This window comes from Sturnira hondurensis, unplaced genomic scaffold, assembly GCF_014824575.4.
Source record: "Sturnira hondurensis isolate 20B ecotype Veracruz unplaced genomic scaffold, ASM1482457v3 Scaffold0021143, whole genome shotgun sequence".
In the NCBI taxonomy this organism is placed as follows: domain Eukaryota; kingdom Metazoa; phylum Chordata; class Mammalia; order Chiroptera; family Phyllostomidae; genus Sturnira; species Sturnira hondurensis.
The window spans coordinates 25,394,622-25,415,008 of record NW_028093774.1 but is presented as its reverse complement, the minus strand read 5'-3'; the positions used below and the strand labels follow the sequence as shown (position 1 = coordinate 25,415,008).

The following is a 20,387-nucleotide window of genomic DNA, read 5'->3' as shown; positions in this document are numbered from 1 at the left end:
TCTCTTTTCCCAACCCGATGAAATTAGCCTCTCTTAACAGAAAACTTGCCCCTCATTCCCACAAAGCTGTTTTGTGATCACTGTGGGGTTTTGAGTTTTTGTTTAAAAAATTTTTTTAACCAGAGTTGGTGATTTTTAAGTTTGTGATTGTCTTGGGGGATAGTCTCTTGACAGGGATGGGAAGGGGAGGATAGGAACACTTTTCAGTCCTGCAAAAAAGAAAACAGAGTAATAATGGTTTAGGTTCCTGCTGGCAGGCACTCGCCTCTTTCAAGAAGGAACCCTCCCTTTCCTTCCCTTGATGATCAATGTGAGGAAATTTTGAAACCCAGAGGTTTTTTCCGCCATTTATTTTATGGTTATCTGCTTGCTGCTGTCACGTTGCTGTTGTGCGGTCTTTAATGCAGAGCGAGGGCTGCTGCGCAGCGGCCGCGGGGACCCCTGGCCTGGCACAGCGCTGTGCACAGAGGCGCCTGCGCGGGCGGGAGGCCGCGGTGTCTTCTGGGAGAAGCAGCAGATCTGGGGCTCCAGCAGCGTCTGTGAAGGGGTGTTTGTACCAGTGCTGACCCGTGACTAAGTGGGCGACCTTAGGCATGTCACTTTCCTTCAGAACAATGATGATAAACTTTTCTACTTAAAAAAAAAATTGCTGAATATGTGACTCTTCTGTTTGTACCATTACACTGTTTCATAAACATGAGGAGTCTATGGTAAGGTCTTAAAAACTTTATGGGCCCTGCTTGGCTAAGGACATTATCAGGATCCACGCAAATGCACGCACAGTGCAAAACGTCAGACTCGGCTGTGGACCCGGGAGTCGGCTGAGCAGGGACTCCCAGCCCTGGCGGCCTGTCTGACCGCACGGTGGCTGGAGCCCGGGGGCTGGAGCCCGGGGCCCGCCTGTCCGGGCCCGTGTCCGGTCTCTGTCACTTGCTCGCTGACCGAGTGTGGGTAAACTCTCGTCATCTGTAAAGTCAGGGCCATCGCAGTATCCAGCTTCATATTGTTGTGGAGACGACTGAGAGAGTTTGGTCGTGGACAGCACCTGGAACCGTTTCCGTCCGGCCACGCTGCAGTCAGTGCGTGCAAACGCGCACACGATCCTTGGCCCCCGGCCCGGCCCACACACACATTCCAGGCCTCAGGTGAGGAAATGGACTCTCCGGCTCCCTGCGGGGCTCCTCTGACCCCGTCCCTTGCACCTTCTGCTCATTTTTCTTTGTAGCGTTAATGCTGATACAAGACATAATGTAATTATCAATGGGGTTGCGATGATGAGTAACACAGCAATTCTATACAGAAATGTTATAAAATGTAGAAACACCCTAAAATATGAAGAGGATAAGTAAATCCTGTGCTTCTGGCAAAGAAGGCGAACCAGATGTGGGATTGGACTCAGAGGGAAAGCCAGTCACGATTTTGGCAACTGAAGTTATTTTTCATATTTTTGGTTGGAAATCTACAGAACCTGGAGATTTCTTTTTCTTCGTTATCAATTTCTAGAAACCTATCGCATGTCAAAGAGTTTCCCAACAACAGGGACAGAACACGACTCAAGCGTGCTTTTCCAGACAGGCCCAGGTGACTGAGTGAGAAATTCAGTGTCACAACTTAACGAGGGAAAGAAAAGGAGGACGTGAGCGGGTCTCCCTGAGTCTGCACGCCCAAAGGAGGTGGACAGTCATCTTGTGATATCTTCTAAGACACCGTGAAAGAAGGGTCTGGTCAGACTGCTGAGTTCACTTCCTTGCTCTGCCACTTGCCAAGTGTCCTTAGGTGGCCACTCACTCTCTCTGCAGCCCAACTTCCTTCCCTAAGAAACTGGTATGATGATGGAGCCTCCCTCATAGAGATAATGCCTGTCAGGTATTGAGCCTTGTGCCTGGAACCTAATTATCCCGGACTGTTACCCCATCATTCTTCGCTGTGATGTCTTGTATCAACTGACATCTGAGATGTGGAACAAGTTACACCAGGTTGGTGGTCTTGATCACTTTGCTGAATCTAATCATTTTCGGTAAACCTACAGTTCTTTCTCATTTCTAGAAAAACAATGGCCTTCAAGGAAAAAGGAAATTGCTTTGCTTAAGAACTCATATTTCACGGATGTGCACTGACTGCCCGATGCCACCAAACCAGTTCCCCCAGTGGAAATAGCCCTGTTAGCATCAGCATGTTTTGTTCATCATTTCCCTCTCCTACCACGTGTCCGCTGCCTGAAAGTACAGGCTGCACCCCTGGGGATCGGGCCCTCTGTGAAGGAACACTGAGGAAGTTAAAGTTATCTCCATTGCCAGGGATGCCCCCACACCCTTCAGCCTGCACGCTGTTCAGACTTGCAGCTTGTGGTCCGGGGGCCACTGTGAATTCCTGCCGTAAACGGCGTTTCCCCTTCTCTGTGCCTCCAGTTTATTGTGAGCCTTATGTCAGCACGATGGCCGTGGGGGTATCGTTCAAGCTATATGTGCCCACGCACATGCGCATACCCCAAAAAGGGCGAAGGGCAGCAGCTTCCCTTAGCCTTGACTTAGTTTCTCTTAACTCCAGAGGTCAGGGAAACTAAAGTTGAAAGGAAGAAACTTGGCAGCCAAGCTGAATTCACCAGTTTGGGAAAGTAAACCCAAAGAACCCTTGGCAACTTAGGATGCCGAGGACACCAGGATTGCCTGGCCAGGCCGTTCAGCGGTCTACTTCTTACCCTCATCCCCACCCCCTGCTCAGAGCCTCCAGGGGCAACAAACGTGTGACATCAGCGTTCCATTCCCTCCCACGCCTGCAAATATCCTGATTCTATCATGATCATTCTACTTCCCAAAGGGGTGCTTGAGATGGGGCCGGAGGAAAGCATAGCCATAAATCTCCTCACTCTGGGCAAGGTGATAATTAAAAGCATTCTCCACAATGATGTGATCTCTGATGCCAAAAGGGAGGCAGCTGGGACAGTGGAGAGTCATAGAATTCCTGAGCGCGGGCCCCAGCTCTGCCTCTGGCCAGGTGGCTTCCGGTTGTCAAGTCACTTCTTTGTCTGCAAAATGGGAATAGGGATTATCCCAGTGCTGTGGAATAGAGGGAAGCAGTGTGTGTGTACGTAACATTGAACTCATCAGGTGTGCTTAAGCACTGTGGAGTTTTCAAGGCACCTGGAGGTTTCCATCTGCTGTGTCACTTTATTCTCTTTACTCCTGTACTTACTTACACTCAGTTCCTTTTGTCACTAATGAAACAAAGGGGAGCTCAAACTCCAACAGCTGAGCTACATTTGCCGTCCAGAAGAAAAGCAGGTCACGGGTCCGGACTGGGAGACCTTAATGAGGGTCTCTGCCTGAGCAGGGCCTGGGGCCCCATCACTAGCCCGGTCCTGTTTCATGCCACAGGCTGTCAGCTGCCCCTCCTCCACTTTGTGAATTAGGGTTTGGGGTGGCTCCTCTAAGAATAACTCTGACCAGATGAATTATGGCATTTTTAAAGAGCATTTACCTCTCTCCTCTATTCCCCTTGGGAAGGAGGGTGGGGGGATAAAGTCAGCAGCTAGGAGTCTTAACAACTGGGCCAAAGAGCATTCACCAGAGTAGTGTCTTCCACAGTGGAAAGGGTGCAGAACCACATCCCAAGATACCAGGTGGAGATTTTCTAATGCAAACGTGCCCACGACAGAGCACAGACCATCCACAGAGTCCGAGAAGTTTACAGTTGCAAGCAAAACAGCAAATGCCTAATGGATCTTCTTTTTCCTCAAACTTTGGGGTGCATAGGGACCATCTGGGAGAACAGGCTGCTGGGCTTCACCCCTCAGAGATTCTGGTTCATTAGTGGGGTGGGGACAAGGAGTCTGCTTTTTTTTTTTTTTTTTTTTTTTAGTAAACCAGGTAATTCTGATGCATAAAGACACATATGAAACAATGCCCTGGGAATTTCTCCAGAGAGCCAGTCTCATATCCTGATTTAATTTTCTCATCCTCACTTGAGGACACTTTTTCATTGCTTTTAGAGAGAAAGGAAGGGGGGAAGACAGAAAAAGAGGGAGACTGAATGGGAAAGAGAAACATCGATTGGCTGCCTTCTCATATGCACACCAAACAGAGATCAAACCCACAACCTGGGCATGTACCCTGACATGGAATCAAACCTACGGCCTTTCGATCCATGGAACGATCCTCTAACACACTAAGCCACACTGGCTAGGACCCATGTCCTAATTTTGTATCAGAGACGCAGGTCAACTCTTAGGGTAGGCCAGTCTACATTTTTTTAAGAGTTTAAATATAATATCCATGGAAATTTTATGAACTCCCATATATCTTTCACATAGACTGTTAACATTTTGCTACGTTTGTTCTATCCCATGTCATTATTATCAATGCATTTTTATAATATTAATTTATTATATTATCTTTGCTGAACCATTTGACTGTCAGTTGTAAACATCATGATCCTTCATCCCCAAATACTTTAGCATCTGTCCCCAAAGAGCAAGAACTTTTCTTGCATAACCACAACACAGTGATCTCCCCCAGGAAACTCACGTTAATATAATACTGTTACCTAACTCACCAGCCATATTCAGACTTTTCCAGGTGGCCAAATAATGTCCTTCTGGCAATCTTGCTTTCTTTTTTTGGATCTAGAGTCCAGTCTAGGATTAGACAGTGCATTGAGTTGAAATGTCTTTTTTCATTAATGATATTTTAAGCCACTGATGTTTTCGCAGAAATGTTTTTCTTCAGGAACAGATTTCCTGATAAGCAGAATTTCTTTTTCCCTTCTGTCCCTGTTACTTGCAAAGAACCAGTGATCCAGGGCCAGCCTGAAGCAAAAGCAGATGTGCCTGGGCCCAGCCGTGCGTCAGCCAAGGCCTCTCGGGTCCTGGGCCTGCCTGGTGCTGATTTCCCAAAGACAGACCCCGTGACTGTTAGTGTGTGCCTTTGCCCTTCAGTCAAGTGGGCTGTCACCTTCTTACTCATTGTGCAGACCAGTTCCTTGGCTATGTAAAGCTAACAAATATTACTTCATGACAGTTTAAAACTGATAAAGGATATGCCACTTTTTCCTCATCCCAGCTTTCTCTGAAGGCCATGGCCTGATTGCACACATCTGAGTGTGATTCTTTTCCCAGCAGTCAAGACAATAAACCAACTAAAATCAGAATAAGTATTCTGCTGCAGCCAGAAGAAAAGAAGTCACTTGAAAAAAGATCCAGTGATCCACAAACGAGATGATGACCACACCAGAATCTAGCTGCCTCAGATTCTGCAACGAGAGTGGAAGAGCAAGGCTCATACCATGACGGCTGATGGGCACGACTGGAGGGATTCAGTTACACACAGTGAGCAGGCAGAACACACTGTTGTGAAGGAAAGTCTGCTTCACCTAAGCATCTTCCTGGCTTATATTGAACGAAGCCTAAATTCAGAAAGAAAATGCTGCAGCTTGATTCCCTTAAATGGTTGGGTTTTGGTTTTCTTTGTCTTATTTTGTTAGTATTTACTTAAGGATAGGATGTGTTTTCTCTAGCAAGTGAATTTATTTTTAATTAAAGAGTTCTTTTCAAAGGGTCAGGAGACTTAGCTACAGGTCACCATTCAGGATATTTTCCCCCTGAAATAGAAGATAGCAAGAGGAAAGCTGTGCTATTACTGGAGAAAGGATTCAGAGTCTTGGCCTCCTGGGGAATGTTGGAAGCTGAGCCAGGTGGAGAGGAAATTGCTTCTTTCTATGCAGACACCCTAGTTCAAGCCTGTTGCGGTTTTCCTAGCTATCTTCAAAGATGGTCCTGTCACCGCAAATGTAGGAGAGAAGTCCCATGCAGTATCCCTTATTGAACCTTTGGTCAGTGAATGAGATAGATTCTAGACTGACCATCTTCTTTTCTTTTTAAAAAGATTTTATTTATTTATTTTTAGAGAGGGAAGGGAGGGAGAAAGAAAGGGGGAGAAACATCAATGTGTGTTTGTCTCTTACACACCCCCTCCTGGGGACCTGGCCTGCAACCCAGGCATGTGCCCTGACAGGAAATCAAACCTGCAACCCTTTGGTTCACAGGCTGGCACTCAGTCACTGAGCCACACCAGCCAGGGCAAGATTGACCATTTTCCTGTAGGGTGAGCATCCTCATGCTGATTTTGGACATTTGCTACATGCTACCTCTGTAGGGTGTTCATACATCTTGGTTTGTCCAGAACAGTCCTGGTTTATCTGTCAGCTCAGCAAAATTATTAAAATATCCTACTTTCACTTTCAGAAGTGTCCTGGTGGGGCGATAAATTTTATAACCTTTCTAAGACTCTGGGAAAGTTAAAGAATTTTCTCCCCCCACAAAAGCCAACCCAGTTGTTTCAGTGGTTTGTGCCAGCGCATACCAGTCTCTGTCCCCGCAATTAGCTAACCCCGTCTCTACCTTCTGCTGCGGGAGAGTCATCCAGCCTGACTCTTGCATTCCAAAGGTCCTGACTGCCCCACCTTTTCATGTCTTCTTCACATTTCTTACCTTCCTCAGTAACAAGTTTTATGGAAACTTGGATCAGTCTAGGTGTGTTGTGTAAGTAAAGACTCTGAGCCGCATTCACCTCTAGCCAAGAGACATTGGAAATGAAATTTTCCGCTTTACCAAAGTGAAGGAGACTTATTCTTTACCAGGCCAGATGCCTTCCTCAGTGGGCAGATGATATTGAGGCAGTTATTATGTGGTTTTATGCCTCAGATCCTTTATTTGTAAATCTGAAAGAAAACTAATAGCTTTAAAGTATTTTGAGAATCTCAAAGCTCTGAAGATTATAAATAACAAAAGATTTTTTTTTCTCATCTAAAATGGCAGCACAGAGACTGTGGTTACTTGCTTAATAGATAGCGTGTGGTCCCTGGGCCATTTGCAGCTGATGGGTTTTTCCAGTGCTCTATTTATAGAGCTAGGTCAGAAATATCACTTCCGTTGGAACTTGACCTACAGACCATTGTCAATTTTAGAGGCCCAAGGAAGTAGAGTGCACACTAAATACAGCTGGCTCACAGGTTCAGTTAGTGAACCGCAAGCCCCCAAGGAAATTAATTTTGCTGGAGGATGGATGTCTGAGCCTATGCGATACTTTTGTCCTATGGCCTCTCTGAGCATGAAGTCATCTTGAATGCCTCTTTTAGAAAAAGCCTAATGCCAGCAGTCTTTCTCCCTTGTTTACACCCCATCCACCCTCTTTAACACTGTTTGCTGAAATTCTACCTTTCTGCATTGAGTAGAACAAGAGCTAATGATCCACTCATGGAGGCAGTCGAGGATACTCTGGGAAATTTAGGACAGAGTAGCTCTAGATGTTCCCTACTTCATCTTTCCTTTGGGGCTGACCGAGATTCTCAGTCACTTCCCCAATTCAGATGCATGACCCAACAAAAAACATGCTGAAGCCCAGCAATTCCATGGCCCTGGTGTTAAACAGGGGAACTGAACTCAATGCACGATGATTCCCTTCGGATCTCCGCTCTCTTACTCAGATCCCATCTTTAAGCTTTGTCGCTATGAAGTTGTGTTTGCTAGGTCTTGGCCACTGGCCAACAAATGTTCGCCCATCACAAGGTTTTAGTAGGTAGGACAGACTAAGAAACAGCCTCATCTAGAGAGAAATCTGCTTCCAGAAAAAGAACTACACATCTGTACTCTCTTCAGGCTTGAATGGGTGCTGGGTCAGTCACAGCCATTTAAAGATAGCACGTGGAATAGAGCAGCAGTTTTCAACCAGTGTGCCACAAACACTTTTTAAACATGTAATACCTGACTGTTTAATCAAGGCCACTGACCCCTTTTCCCTTGGACTGTCAAATAAAAAAGTGACAATGGCCAAAGTAACAATAGCCAATCAGTGTGAATGCCCTGTCTTGAACCATAAATACATAAGCCATATTACAGAGTTGCACCTTATTGGTCATGTTGCATAATATGGTTGCATCTGACTGGTTAATTCTTGGTAACAGAAATCCTTATATACAAGTGTAGGCACCTGATTTTTTAAAAAGTCACTTTGGAGCAAAAATGGTAGGTAATTAGTATTGTGGGTTTTTTTGTAAATCAATTAAAACTATACTTATTTTTTGTCAAATTGGCAAAAAATATATTTTTTGGTGTGCCACAGAAGTTTAGCCATTAGTTTATGTGGGCCATGAGATGAAAAAGTTTGAAAATCACTGGAGTAGAGCATTCTTAAACTTCCTGGAAAAAGGGAGGTCCAGAATGAGGAACTAATTTCTTGTCATCAAAATACCATAGATTCAAAGTTCTTAGCACAGGCAGGAACTTTCGAGATCATTTTGAAGAACCGTTTCTTGTCATGGACGTGGAGGCCCAGAGAGGTCAAAGTACTGGTCATTACCAGGGCCTACTCTGATGTTCCCCGACCACTCTCCTCCTCCTTCCTGGTCTCTCTAAAGTCAGAAATGGAACTCCCAGGTCCTGCCTCCTAGCCAGCAGCTGACCAGCGCTGCCGTGTGCTGTATAGAACGTGCTTTAGAACATGAAAACAAGAGATAAGAAAGAGAATGTCAGTTCCACTGGTAACTTACCATCTTCCTTTTTTTCTTTTGTTGTCTTTCTTTCTTTTAAAAGAAATACTTGTCTTTCTTTTAAATTTCCTCTTTCTACTCTCATTAAGCTGCCCTTCATCTGAAGGGACAGGAGGGACAAAATGTCCAGAATATCCAGCCCTCTTTTAAGCCCTGAACTTTTCCTTCCCTCGTGTTCCTCATTCTGGGAGTCACTGCTCTGTTTATGCTTTAATTTATTTTAACATGGAAAAGCCTACTCTTTTAAAGTTGACCCCTTTGCTGCACAGCAGACACTTTTATGTTATGTACTGAAGATTCAGTTTGACCTCGCAGAAATGCTTGGCCACAGGAGTCATAAATTGAAATGTTTTCAGAGGAGAAGCTTCCTCATTGAAGGCTGTCCAACAGGCCCCTTCTAAATACTGACACAGGTTGGTACCAGAGGCCCATTACCTTTTTGGAAATCAAGACTGCATAGCAACCTGATTATCCTCCTCCACTCTGATTGCACAAGACTACACACCCTGTGTGTGCACAGCAGAGAGAAAGCCCCTTGCCTTGTGGGAAATCTGTCTTCGTCACCTACTCCCGCTCGGAAGGAGTGGGGGATTGGATCCAAAAGATAGTGCGTGGTTATGGAAGAGGGTCCAGAATCCAAATCGTGTTGTTTTAACCACTTCATTACGGAACTTTACTAGCTTGCCTCATTATTAGCAGAGTAAATAATGTGGAAGATGATGATTAAACTCCTTCTCTTCCCAGATTGTATCTGTAGTGTGTGATCGTCATTGTTTCTGTCATTTATACACACCGAGTATCTTCATCTAAGGGTCACCAGGAACCTTCGGTTGCCCGGAGGCAAGAGTTATTGTTCACATTTTACAGACGGGTAAGCAAACACAGGAAGGGAGCAACGCTTTGACTTACCTAAAAGAGCCTCTGAGAGAGTGGGGGGTGAGTGTTCCCACAGTCTTTAGAGAGACCTGACTTCACAGTAAATCAGTGAGATTTCTCTGTCGTTTATTCAGATACTTTTGCAGGCTGGACCCTGAGACATGAAAAATCCCCAATAATGAAAATATTTTTAAAACTCAGCTCATTTATTTGATTTTTTTAATTCGTGTTAAAATCAACCTAATTTTAGCACAATGAAGTCATATTGCCTTGGCAGGTCTAAATATCACAGTCATCAAAAAGGAGAGAGGGAGCAAGTGCCCCAATTTCTAGAACTTCCGCTTACAATGAGCATAGACAAGATTTACTTATCTATTTCCTGACCAATTAGGTCATTGGGCAGGAAATCACCTTTTCTGAAAAGCCAGTAAGCAAATTCCTTCCACCTTAAGTTTCCCATAAACAGTGCTAATGATCATTTATACCAGCCCCTCCCCCCCCATAGGAATGCTGCAAAGTCAAAGACAACTGTTTTCCAGTTGGAAAAAAAGTTACAAGTGTATAGTGACTGGCAGCTTCCCCACTTCCCTTCTCCCATTTCTCACTCAAGTGATTCTACCACCTGTCAGCACCCTTCATTTGTTTCCCATATTTGAGACCCTATTAAGTGAGATAACTTTCTAATCCCAATCAGGTTGTTAAACCTTCAACCAGAGAGGGTCAGCTTTAGGCCACGTGATTTGCATGCATCCAGCTGCCAGGCCAGGTGAGCGAGATGGAATACCTTGCCCAGCCAGAGCATGCATGTCTTTCTGGAAACCCCTTGCCCTGGGTTATCACTGCACATCAGAAGAGGATGCTGAGTGTGGAGCATAAGTGGCAGCAGAGTTGAGGGGTAAGATGCTCACAATACACCCCATGAGTGTCTTCCCCAAGATGGTCCTTTTGGTTTCTTCAGGCCCCTCCTGGAGCCCCCCTGGCCAGCAAAGTAGCAGGCTATTTGACATAATGAGCCTGGGGAACGCTCATTGGAGAAGAGGTTAAGCTCCTATCAGCCTGCTCTCCAGCACTGACTCTGTTGTTACCCAACCATGTGACCTTGGGGTAGTTACTTAATCTCCTGCAGACTTAGTCTATCAATAGGGATGATAGTACCTATCTCATAGAGTGGTTGTGAAGTTGTAAAAAGATGGGACTGAGATATGCAGCTCAAACAAGATATAAAGGGCTCCCTCTATAAAGGGCTTACCTAGTGCTTAGCATATAATACTTTAAAAATATTGTCTTTCCTTATCACTAACATTCAAGGTCTTGCTGTTTTTGCTCTTGTAGGTGACTTAATGTCTGTAAGCACTCCTGATAATTTATCTCCTCAAGCTTGCTCAGTCAGGGTTTCCACTGGGGACTTTTCCATGGTCATTGGCCCCCATGGCCCTTAGTTAGGATCTGAATTTACCTGTCCAGACAACAGCAAAGTATATGGTATTTTTAAACACTGTTTAGGAACATGGAATTCTTTAAATGGTGGCTATGAGCCCAATATGGCTCTGATTTCTGAAAACATCTTCTAGTCCTGGGGCGCTCTTACAGTTTTATTACCAAGAAAAAGTTTTGAGTGCTTAGGTAATTAGTATTTTCTAATGATTCACAGGTAGCTTTTCTCTGGCAAACTTTAAGGCTCAGCCTTGCTTCATCCTATCACTAGCAGGCATGTAAGGAACAAGCTTCTAGAGTCTGCATGAAAAATGCAAACTTATTAACTTTAGCTTCAGTAACACAGAATTAAGGATATAGATCTGCTGCTAAAATAAGTGCATAACACGGTTCCATGGTCAGTAAGAATAACTTATGAACAACTATTTTTTAACTAGTATTTATTAAGCACCCTCTGTGTCTCAGACCTCGTGCAAAGTGATTCAGGCATACTAGCACAAATCTGATGTGGATTTGGCTCTTTTGAAATATATATTAGGGGTGATAAGAAAAGCATACAAGTTATAGACCATAAAATAGGCAAAGGCAGTAACATGAGAGAGTGAAAATATTATGGGGGTTTGAGGTGGAAAACTTAGTTCTGTGATGACCAGGGAAGTAGCACGAAGGAAGTAATCTTGAGGACAACCTGTGGACATAGAGGCCTTCCAGGTGTGGAGGGGCTGTGGAGAAGAAGTGGTCAATTGGAGTGAAATCCATGTGAAGTGGGACAGGGTGGAAAGGCAGCTTGGGCATAGGCTGAAGAGCCTTGAATGCTAGTCCTAGGAGTTTAGATCCACTCGAAGGCACTTGGGGGCCATTGAAAGCTTCTGAGCGCCCTGGCTGGTGTAGCTCAGTGGATTGAGCACAGGCCTGCGAACCAGAGGATCGTGGTTCAATTCCCAGTCAGGGCACATGCCTGGGTTGCAGGCCAGTTCCCTGCAGGCCAACTCCCAGCAGGGGATGCACAAAAAGCATACATTGATGTTTCTCTCCCTCTCTCCTTCCCCTCTAAAGGTAAATAAATAAATAAAATCTTAAAAAAAAAAAAAAAAGAAAGCTTCTGAGCATGCTGATCATCCCATAAGTGGCAGGGTAGTGTGCTTAGGGGGGTTTGCTTAGGGGGGTTAACCGGGCAGTAGAGATGGGCTTCCAGTAGGGAAGACTGACAGGGCGGGCAGCTCATCCCCAGGTGAGAGCCCATGGGGTCTGATCAAAGGTTGGGGTAGGAAAGGGGGAGGAAAGGGGGAGGGGAGGGGAGGGGAGGGGAGGGGAGGGACGCAGGTGAGATTTTATAGGTAAGCTGATAGGACTTTACCATTTATTGGACGTGAGGAGCATGGGAGAAGGAGAAGTTTAAAAGTAGACCCGAGGCTTCAAACCAGACTGAACGGAAGTCCTAAAACAGGCACAAGAAAAGAAGAGTATGTCTCTATGGGAAGATGGGAGCTTTATTGGAAGATAGTGAATTTATGGGGCTAAAATTCATTACGTCAGGCTTACAGTTCTTGTGGTTCAAACTAGCAGACAGGTGCTGAGGCAAGTCAGAGGCCAAGACAAAGGCTTAGAGCTCGTCCACAGAGTGCAGACATGGCAAGCTTGGTGGGAATGAGTCATACCTGACTCATAAGCATGCTTATTTGCGTGTTTTTAAAGTTAAATAATTAAACCAATATTTAAAAATCAGGGTTGCAGGCCAGTTCCCTGCAGGCCAACTCCCAGCAGGGGACCCACGAAAGGCAACCATACATTGATGTTTCTCTCCCTTTCTCATTCCCTTCCCCTCTAAAGATAAATAAATAAAATCTTTAAAAAAAAATCAGGAGACTGTACTTAAAATATTGATTTCTAGCATCTGTTTTAAGAAGCAAAAGATGTGGCTGACTGTGAACTAATTTTTTCACATGACAACAGCCATTGTTAGCTCAACAGGGGATTCCCCCTTGAGGTCTTAGACGAATTCTCTTAATTCATCGCAGTCTCCACTACCCCCCATTCTCCCCTAACACTTCAGAGTAAACAGACAGAGATTAGTGGTTGCCTGGGACTGGGGGCAGGAACGAAGGGCCAGAGGCTCACGGGTAAGGGGTGTGGGGCTCCCTTTGGGGAGATGAAATGGTCTAAAGTTGATTGTGGTGATGGTTGAACAATTCTGCACACAGTAAAAACCACTGAACTTTAAATGGGTAGACTGTAGGGTGTGTGAATTATCTCAATAGCACTGTTTTATAAAAATGTACAAAGGGAAAATCATCAGTTGCTCGGGCCCTCGCACTGTTGATGTTCTCGTAGCAGAAAACACTTCTCTGTTAATGTGTCTCTGTCAAGCAAGGAAAAATGAAAATAGACTGGGATTTTTTTAAGAAAAATGGAAGAGTGTCTATCTTTTTTGTGATGGTAGAGACTTTCTACATGTTAAAAATGTAAACACCTGGTGTCTGTGTTGACTTATTTCCTAGCCACTGAAGGCACAACATTTAGGAAAAATTTTGATTATGGCCAGGTCATGAAGTCTGCCCCTTAAGAAGAGAGGGAGAAGAAAAATAGAAGGGAAAGAAATCAACATGGTAGAAGAGGAAGCAGAAGAGGCCAGACTATTGGATGTCAAGGAAGGGGGAGGCTCTATCAACTGCTGACAAGAGGTCAGGGAGGTTGAGAACAGAGAAGTCAGGAAATTAAGAGGAGACCATCCAACGAGAAAGCTTAGAGTGATGGGGCCAGAGCAGGACGCAGGCGCAGATGACCAAGTATTGTCCAACACTTAGTGTTTTATCCTCAGGCACAAAGGATGGTATGCCTCCCTAAATATAGGATTCCTCCCAGGGCCCAGCCAAAAGTGGGCACCCGAGTTCGGAGGAAACCAAGATAAGGTAGCAAAGGCTGTCTACTAAATGGTGGGCCCTGTCCGCCTGCCTCTAAGAAGGAAGAAGAGGAGGCGAGCAGAAATGGTTTCCTCCTGGCGATGTCAAGAGGCATCATGGTAGCTTTAGAGGTGTATGGTGGTAGCTGAAGTACTGCGTGGGGGCAACTAGAAACTCAGATGTTTGCTTCAGATCCTCCCCTTTCCGGAAAGTCTTAGATGGTAAAAGAATGATTCTCTTGGGTTAGGGATGTCTAATGCAGAGATACGAAGTGGCGAGACCTTCCAGATTCCTCTTCCGGGTACGTGTGTGTGGGGATGGGGGTATAGGGTTTGCAAGAGCAAAGAAATTTTGTGTGCATGTGCCACCATTTCTATACTGATAAGGAAAACTGAGTTCAGATTCTTACCGAGCCAAAAAGAAGTGTCACAGACTATTTCATAACCAGCTCTTATTCTGTGTAGTACCGTTTTGCCTTTCTGCTGTGGATGTTGAGTGGCTTGACTTACAATGAGCAATGGTTCCAAACTGCCTCGCAGTGTGACCTCTTACTGATACAGACCTGCCCCCTTTAAGCCCAGCAACGGTCACTTTCCCTGAAGCCGAAGGAAACCTGTGCTGCCTTTTATTTTCAGTCTTACATTCCTTCGCCCCTCTCCTTCCTAATTCGTCAACTTCTGTGGTAACGAACTGAGCCTCTGGGTACTCACTAAGCAATGAGCGATGACTGGACTGTGGTGCATATGAAACACCATCACCAGAGGGCATCCATATTCACAGTTATTCCCCGCTTTGTTGCAGGCGCTTCTGGACCCAGCTGTGTGACAGCCGCACTGGGGAACACCTGGAGCCACAGCGTGAACACTCGGCTGATTTTCCAGCACCTTGGTTCAGAGAGAAGACAGGTGAGTGATTTGACAAAGTTCTGTGGCTGTTGAGGCCACGTTGTCTGTCCTGGTCCAACACTGACAGAAAGTAGGGGCGGGGAAAGCCAGAATCCCTGTCTGCTCCAACAGCAGTAATGAAGTGGGGAGACAGGTCACACGGAGAGAAAAGCTGTAAGAATAGACCCCAGAGAGAGAGCATGCCTCCTGATATTTGGCCCACAGCCTGTAAGTGACCAGGGTATATTCCTCTAGGGGTCTCAGATTCTCTGTGCGTAAAGGGTGAATGATCACCCTGTTTGTTGCACACTAGATAATTCATGTACAAATTGAATGGTGCTTTTTTTTTATATTAGTGTGCTTTAAAAACCTGAGTCCAGACAGACCTTGCCAAGTGAATAAACTCTTCCCCAGATCCCGGCTGGGCACTTTGGCATGAACTCATAAGCCAGCAAGTAATTCAAAGTAGTGGATGATGCTAGAGACCTCCAAAAGGATGATGACTTTCTCAGGGCTTCTTATTTATGGTTTCTGTCTTGGCCTCAAATGAGAATTTCCCCCTTTCACCCAGAAGGGTTAATTTCTACCCCTTCCGTCCTCTTCCCTCCACATCCAAAGAAAGGACCACCACAGTCTGACCTCTTTGCTAAGATGTCTCCTAATTAGGAAATTTATTTTTCCTGATGTCTCGCTTCAGCTTTACCCTCTTCATAGACCAGGTTCTATCACAACCTCCCCTGCAAACAGAAGGGGAAGGAAGGCAGGGCGCTGATTCCGATTTGTCAGATGGGGCAGAATACAGAACCCAGATTTGCCTATTTTGCTAGACACATAACAAATCCAAGCTATTAATTAAGGAGACATGAACTGTTACGCTGGTGGTCCTTCCAGCAGAGGTGGTGGGAAGGGAGTTGTTGCCCTTCACCTGCATTAGGTAAATTGGCTCTTTTTCAAGGAGTCAGGAATCATCGAAAACAGACATGAGCCTTTGCCTGTTCCAGACATAACTTTCCAAGTGCCCTTGGTTACAGACCAGAGGATTCTTCTTGGTTTGCTCGGGACTGTGTAAATAACATTCCAGCTCAATGATGGACTCACCACGTTCTGAGAAGATGGAGCTACTTGTTTTCGTTTAGGAGAACATTCTTGAGTTTTCAGGCCCTGGCGTGCTCATTACCTACTTCTCTTTTCAGTGGAATACATCCAGAAATACTGCAGGACCTAATGACCTTCGGTTTGTACCCTGGGTTGTAAATTTTGTTAAATAAACCATGGTTGCAGCTACCAGGCACATGGTTAAGGTTCGTCGAGCACGGCTACCCGAACTCTTCCTTGGGGAAGCATCCTTGTGCATCCGCGCTGATTCAGTCATTTTCAGGGACCCTTAACCACACTCCTTGAACACTTATAGTTTTTCTCTGCTTAGACTTTAGATGACACATGCTAACTTTGTGGCTCAGTCTGTTATATGTGGTATCATGGACTCCAGGCTCCCATAACCCAGTTTTACTAATTCTAGTTAACTTTTATTAGTAAATAAAGAAGTTAGCACCATATTTTTCTTTTTCATTTGTTTTAATAAATTAACCAGTGATTTCTACTTTGTTAGTGTCAATAGGAAGTGGCTGGTAGGGCAAATGCTATTAGTTTGTGTCTCTTTGGTGACTGGAACATTTTGGTGACTATTGGTTCTTGGATCATAAGGTCAAATGCAGGCCACTGGTCACAGGAACCCGGAGCAAAGTGTGGATGGATCAGTGGCATCTGTCAGCTCATGTCCTATTGAATGGGTCAGCGGTGTTATCTTAGTCTGTAAAGGACAACTTGTTACTATTGTTACTAATCAATCAACAGCAGAGTTAAATGCTTTTGAATCATGCTTCGAATAATAATGAGAAATCCAAGTAAAGTATGACCAGCGTCAAAATGGCCAACCCAGGCAAAAGAACGCCTGTTTCATTAATCTACAGAAATGTGCCTGCCTTTTGGGACCAGTTGTTAAATTTGTGGCCGGATGACTAGGACAAAGTTTGATATAGAAAGCACGTCTCTACCGGTTGGCCTGGTCTCACCTGACCAGAGGGTGTGCCCAGTGATTCACTGAGCCTTTCCTGTGGCCTTACGTCATGACAAAGTGGAGAAGCCAGATGAAAATAAACCTTTTGTAGTATATGTGCTTTTAAGGTAAAAGCACATATACTACAGTAATTGCTGCAAACAGTATGTCTTTCTAACACCACTTAGGAGGAGAATGTGCCTAGATCATGCCACAGGCAGACTATGGAGCACCAGCTACCCGGGGGAGGTACCGGATATAGATAGCTTTTGTTTGCTGCTGCTTTTTTTCTCTCTCAATGCTCAAGCAGCGGCCACCACACCAAGGGATGAAGGTTATGTTTCATTGTGTTTCTATGACACTGAGCTCACGCCAGGGCTCTTGAACGTGAGGCTTAGTCGGTATCACAGGGCTGGAAGAGGGTCCAATCTACCAGCTGATTCACCCAGGAGATGAATCCTATAGTCCAAGGGAAGGAGTCCTCCCTGGCTGGTTATTTTCTTTACACCCTGGAAACATTATAAAATTATATAACCAAGGAAGAAACCTCCTTATCAGGGAACAAGCCAAGTTAATTCTCTTGTTTATTCTGCTTCAGTGTTTGCAAAAACTCTCTTAAGAAGCTGGGAAGCATTTTCTTTTGGACTAATTTAGCTTTTTTTCCATTTGACTTTTATTTACTCTTTTCCTCCTCTGCTTCAATCCTGCCCCACCCTTTTTGCAACATTTTTATTCTTACCAAAGACATGTCCTTAGAGTTGAATTAAAACAGCCACTACTAGGGATTTTTGTTTTTGTTTTTTCAGTGGCTTGGTTTTGTTAAATAACTGAAAGTATGATTTGGTTCACTGTGTACGTGGTGTGGGGATGCGAAGAAGTAGAAGCCAGTGTCTGCCCTCAGGTTTCTTCTGGTCTAGTACGAGAGATGATCCGGGTACCCGATCTCATGCACGCGTGCAGGCAGACACACTCACGGGTGTTCACAATGCAGTGCAGCAGCGAAAGGCCAAACTGAGGCTGGTGGACTGTCACGTGATTGGTTACCTAATGGGTGTGGTTAAGACAGCAACTGCTTTGAATGCTGAGGAAGGTCAACTCCTCCGAGGCCCATCAGTCAGTCTTTTCAGAAGAAGGTGGGACTTGAGAATCACTTTAAATCAGCGTTTCTGAAGCCCGGGTGCCCTTCAGACCATCAGGCGTGTTTACAAAACACCAACACCGGGGCCCCACCTGGGAAAACCAAATCAAAATTTATGCTCGTGAGGCCAGGCATCAGTGTATATTTTATTGGTAAAGCTGCTCCGAGTGGTTTTACTGTACAGCCCAGTGCAGAAGCCCCTGTCTGAAATAGGTCAAATTCAGTTACTAAGAAAGGAAAGGGACAATGTTAGGGTGAAGATGAACAGCGAAAAATGAAAAACAGGAGGGCAGATCGTATGTTTAGAAGACATGGGCTGGCTTCTGCCGTGTAAGAGCATAGGGTGTGTGTACCCTATGTGTACCCATAGGGTGTGTGTACCCAATAAAGAGCTCGACAAACTCTTTATTTAATCACCTCTTTTCTGCTAGTTACTGTGTAAGATACTTATAAGAGGTTCGAAATATGAGTAAGTTGATGCCCTGTCATTGTTCACAATCGTCTTGGAGAAATAGATAACCACGTACACAGGAGGTGCTGTATGAGCCTCGTGAGTCAAGCGCGGCTAGAGGCAATGGAGGGCCCGTGGCACAGGGAGGTCCTGTGGTGAAGAACGAGGCGGCAGCGCCCAGGCCGGGCAGGCCGGGGCCTTCCCTGGGGAACTTCTCACAGAACCAGGTACCTTGTAACACAGGACTGAGAAAACCAGAGCATGAGGGTGGTTATCCTGGAAAGAATGATGAAAAAACTTGATGAAACATTCATACTATTTCTCATCTAAACCTCCTGAAGTCCGTTCCTACAAACCACATATGGGATTATATAAATTTTAATGTGCCCTGGAAGGAGTAAATTAATCCCAACTAAGCTTCACACTCCCTTGATGAAATAAATATTATGACTCTTATTTCAACAAATTGGAAAGAGGTGACTTTTTCATCAGAAGGTTTATTTAAGTGGGCTTTATAACAATATTTTCATCTTCTTCTCAGAAGGCACCCTGACGTTACAGGGAAGAGACTAGTAAGAGACGTAAGTTGTTGATGGGGCCAATAATATTACTCAAGCTCCTGATTCTTATTTGAATTCTTAGGCTTTTCTAAAGTCCCACGTTGTTTCGCATCTTGGGAGTATTCAGTGTTTCCTTTCCAGTGACGTAATTCCTCTTTCCGTGTCCATTTTGCATTTTAAAAGATAAACACCATCGCTCTGGAGACTTCCCGATACCCCAGCCTCTAGCAGCCCCCAGTCCCCGGGCCACACCCACAGTGGCACCCAGCGCTGTCCCTGTTCTGTGCGTGTGGGGACCGTGGGCCCCTTGTGTGCTGTGACTGGTCATATCTGTGTACCCCCAGAGGCACGGTCGGTGCTGGACACGTGCACGTTCAATACACTGATTTGAAAGAGGGAGAGAGGGATGCAGACTCCTGTACTCACATGTGGACCCGGTCTTGGGGAAGGACATGCTGCCTATTTAGAGTCACACTTCCCATTAGCAGCCGAACTGTGCAGTTTAGTGGTTCTGTTAACATATTAATAATTGTCCGTTTAAACAGTTAGCGTCAGACTTGATAATAACAAGCAGATGCTTATATAGAAGCACTATAAAAATACTGAATACAGGACTAACTTTTGGTAGAGCCCCCGGCTGGGGGCTATGGGAGAGCGGGAACCAGGCTTCCCTTTAAATCCTGGTTGGGATTCCTTTGTGTAAGCAAGCCAAGCCCTAAACATGGAGCTGGACAGAATGAGGGAAGGATCCTACAGCTGCTTGCGGGGAAGAGGCAGCATGGAGGCTTTGGCTGAGGGGACGGAGAAACAGTCTTTGTCGTCATCTTCCACAAATCTTAAGTTCTCCCCTCTGTGGTTGGAAAGGCTTAATGAGTAACTTTAAGGGGGAAAAAAAGATGATAAATCTTTTCTCCCAGATAAGCTGAAGGGTGGATTTGGGACCAGAATGTCACACATGGCCCCTACTGATGTGGCTCACTTGATTGGGTGTCGCCGTGTAAAGTAAAAGGTCACTGGCTCAATTCCCAGTCAGGGCACAGGCCTGGACTGTGGGTTCGGTCCCTGGTTGCAGGTTCGGTCTCTGGTTAAACAACATCAATTGTTTGCCTATAGGAGAGTTAAACAATTGATGTTTCTCACATCGATTTTTCTCTCCCTGTCTTTCTCCCTCCCTTCTCCTCTGTCTAAAAACAAATTAAAAAATCTGAAAAAAAATGAATGTCAGGCATATATTCATATCCACCCAAATAATGACATTGGAGATGATGTTTTACCCGATGTAAGTCATCACTGTACGTTTCTCTACTCCCAGATTCCTCCAAGGAGGAATTTAGGCTTAGCTGTCCTCGTTTAAAAATGAGCTTTCTCCCTTTGTAAAATAGTTCCAGGTCACACCATGTTTGTTCTCTTGTTTTCTACCCCAGCTCATCTGCTGTTTTTAGGCAAGGAGACGTGTGTGTGTGTGTGTGTGTGTGTGTGTGTGTGTGTGCCTGAATCCAGCCAGAGGAGAAGTTTGGCTGTGCTGCAGGGGTGGGAGAATTATTTTT

General features: G+C 45.1%; 1 protein-coding gene across 4 annotated transcripts in view; it reads left to right on the top strand.

Annotated features, from left to right (window-relative positions):
- Positions 1-20,387, top strand: part of RAD51B (RAD51 paralog B) — a 519,294-nt gene that overhangs the window by 456,590 nt on the left and 42,317 nt on the right. For all 4 annotated transcript variants that reach the window (XM_037031686.1, XM_037031684.1, XM_037031685.1 and 1 more), the window contains one exon: positions 14,553-14,656. In XM_037031686.1, the coding sequence (XP_036887581.1) occupies positions 14,553-14,656 (104 nt within the window). The remainder of the gene's footprint in view (positions 1-14,552; positions 14,657-20,387) is intronic.